The 2,349-nt window shown below is 40.5% G+C and overlaps 1 protein-coding gene across 1 annotated transcript in view; it reads left to right on the top strand.

The window, feature by feature from the left end:
- LOC103478854 (D-threo-3-hydroxyaspartate dehydratase) overlaps nt 1–2,349 on the top strand; it is a 13,228-nt gene that overhangs the window by 10,525 nt on the left and 354 nt on the right. The window contains exons 5-9 of the mRNA XM_008432933.1: nt 412–592; nt 1,054–1,172; nt 1,266–1,392; nt 1,500–1,562; nt 1,648–1,753. Coding sequence (XP_008431155.1) covers nt 412–592; nt 1,054–1,172; nt 1,266–1,392; nt 1,500–1,562; nt 1,648–1,753 — 596 coding nt within the window. The remainder of the gene's footprint in view (nt 1–411; nt 593–1,053; nt 1,173–1,265; nt 1,393–1,499; nt 1,563–1,647; nt 1,754–2,349) is intronic.

Raw genomic sequence — 2,349 nt, 5'->3', positions numbered from 1 at the left:
TATCTCTCCAAGGAAAAAGAAGAAAGCAACAATATGTGTTTTCTAAAAATAATCACAAATACTTAACTTGCGTAATTTTAATCTGATTATTGGATTGTAAATAGTAACASGTTAGATTACGCGTTACAAGGGATCAGATTAGAGTAACACGTTGATGACACCATTGTTTTACATTTTTGCTCAAGCTATTTACGGATCTTTCAAGTTTCCGATATGTGTCCCTCCCAATGATAAACTTGGTCCTAMGCCCTTGCCTATATATCTTCCTGAATAGTTACTTTTGTCTCATTTAAGATATATGCACTATAAACTAGACCAACAATACTTGATAAAATGTAGTGTTTGTGCAGTGAAACGACAACCCCATCGCTCCTGATCGTTCGGTGACTGTGAGTTTGCTCTTTGGTGCAGCTGGCGTCCTGCACTCGGAGCCCGAGACGCTCCAACTGGCCCGGGCTGTTGCTGAGGCGGATGGCGTGGAGCTGACTGGGGTGTATGCCCACTGTGGGAACACGTACAACTGCAAAGGGGTGGAGCAAATACAGGCCGTCGCCCAGGAAACCACCAGCTTTACGCTGCAGTTCATGGAAAAGTAAGCCGAGAGTTTAAAATAGAAGTTAAAACYGATATGAATTTTTAGGAAGACTTGAATCCCCAGAGTGGCAGGAGTGTGTGTGAATGTGTTTGTGTGAGGCTGAATGATAGGAAAAAAAGAAAATATTGAATATTGATAAAAGAGTGCTAGTTCCACTGTCTAATCACCCGGTGCAACTCGTACTCAAAAAAATAAATCATTATTAAGCAGTTATTAACTTCAGTCAAGCTTCAATATATTGCTGAAAAGTCATTTGAAAGAAGTTTTGTTTTATTTCAAGTGTACTAAGACATTTGAGCTGGAAACTCCCTTTAATTTTTATGTATTTGCTGTTTGAATTTTCTTTCAAAACATTCACCAGTAGCGCTTACAGCAGCAATTTGTAAATGTAGTTATAATGAAAGCTACAGTACTTTGACAAAATGTTGTTTTTCTTCTTTTTTTTTTTCACCTGACAGATTGAAGGCCGTTGGCATCAGCTGCAAGTCCAGCATCGGCTCCACCCCCTCCTGCAGTCATCCTGTGCCGGACATGGGAAAGCTGAACGAGGTGCATCCTGGAAACTATGTCTTCTACGGTGGGTTACGTTCACGTCGGTGCATGCCGGCTGGAAAAACAAACAAACAAACAAAAAAACATTGCAGGACAAGTTATTTCTGTTGGGTTTTAGACGTCCAGCAGTCCATGATTGGCTCGTGCAGTCTGGAAGACGTGGCTGTGAGGGTTTTGACGAGGGTCGTAGGACACTGTCCCCATAGAAACCAGCTCCTRATCGACTGTGGATGGACGGGAATCAGGTGGCTTTACRATATCCTCTTCTATGCTGCTTTCATTTGAAACAGCAAACTGGATCCCTTTTCTGGTGGAAACGTGTCCTGTAACTTTCTGACATTGTTCCTCACAGTTTGGACGGAGCTGGAAAGCTTCCCACTGGATACGCTATGATCGAAGGCCACCCAGACCTCAAGTAAAACCTGTTTCCGCTTTTCTTTCTGGTCTCCAAACTAAACCTAAGTGTAGCAGGTTAACTAATTAAATATGTTTTCTTCTAGGTTGTTGTCTATGACTCAAGAGCACGGGAGAGTGGAGCCCATCTCAGGTCCACTGGACTACAGCAAATACCCCATAGGCTCTCTGCTCACACTGATCCCCTATCATGTTAGTGTTGTTAYTCTGTTGTGACTGATAATCAAAATGGTTTCTTGAGTCTGTAAAGTAAAACTTCCTCAAAGGTTCTACACACTTTAGCCTCTCCTTCTGCAACACTCCGACTAATTTGAATGCAAGCAATTATCTGTTTTCTATTTGTTTTGGTTGGGGGTTTTTTTGTAGCAGAAACCAGATGGTTATGTAGTTTTCCAGCACTCAACAGCAACTAAGGAACATTTACTTCACTACACAGGGATACAAGAAGKAGCAAACCTGATCAGAGGGCAATTGACAGATAAAATCTATTTTATTTTCTAGTTATTTGGTGCCCCGCCCCTTTTCCAATGCAGCCCCAGGCAACTRCCCATTTAGCCCGTATCACAAACCACCACTGCACTTAGCATTTAGCAGGGATGAGTTAAACAAAATAGCAATGTTCRCCTTCTTATATAGGACCACAAATCTTGTTTGACCCTTTAAAAACAAAGATTTTGTAATATTTTTAAATCCATTTACATAAAATGTTGTTTTGTTGTAAAATTTGAAGAATCAAAATAATAAATTTTATGATTAGTACTTATTTTTATTCAGGTCCATTTTTTTTA

Source organism: Poecilia reticulata, linkage group LG17, assembly GCF_000633615.1.
Source record: "Poecilia reticulata strain Guanapo linkage group LG17, Guppy_female_1.0+MT, whole genome shotgun sequence".
NCBI lineage: Eukaryota > Metazoa > Chordata > Actinopteri > Cyprinodontiformes > Poeciliidae > Poecilia > Poecilia reticulata.
The sequence above is the reverse complement of the archived record's forward strand: the minus strand, read 5'-3'. Positions and strand labels throughout refer to the sequence as shown.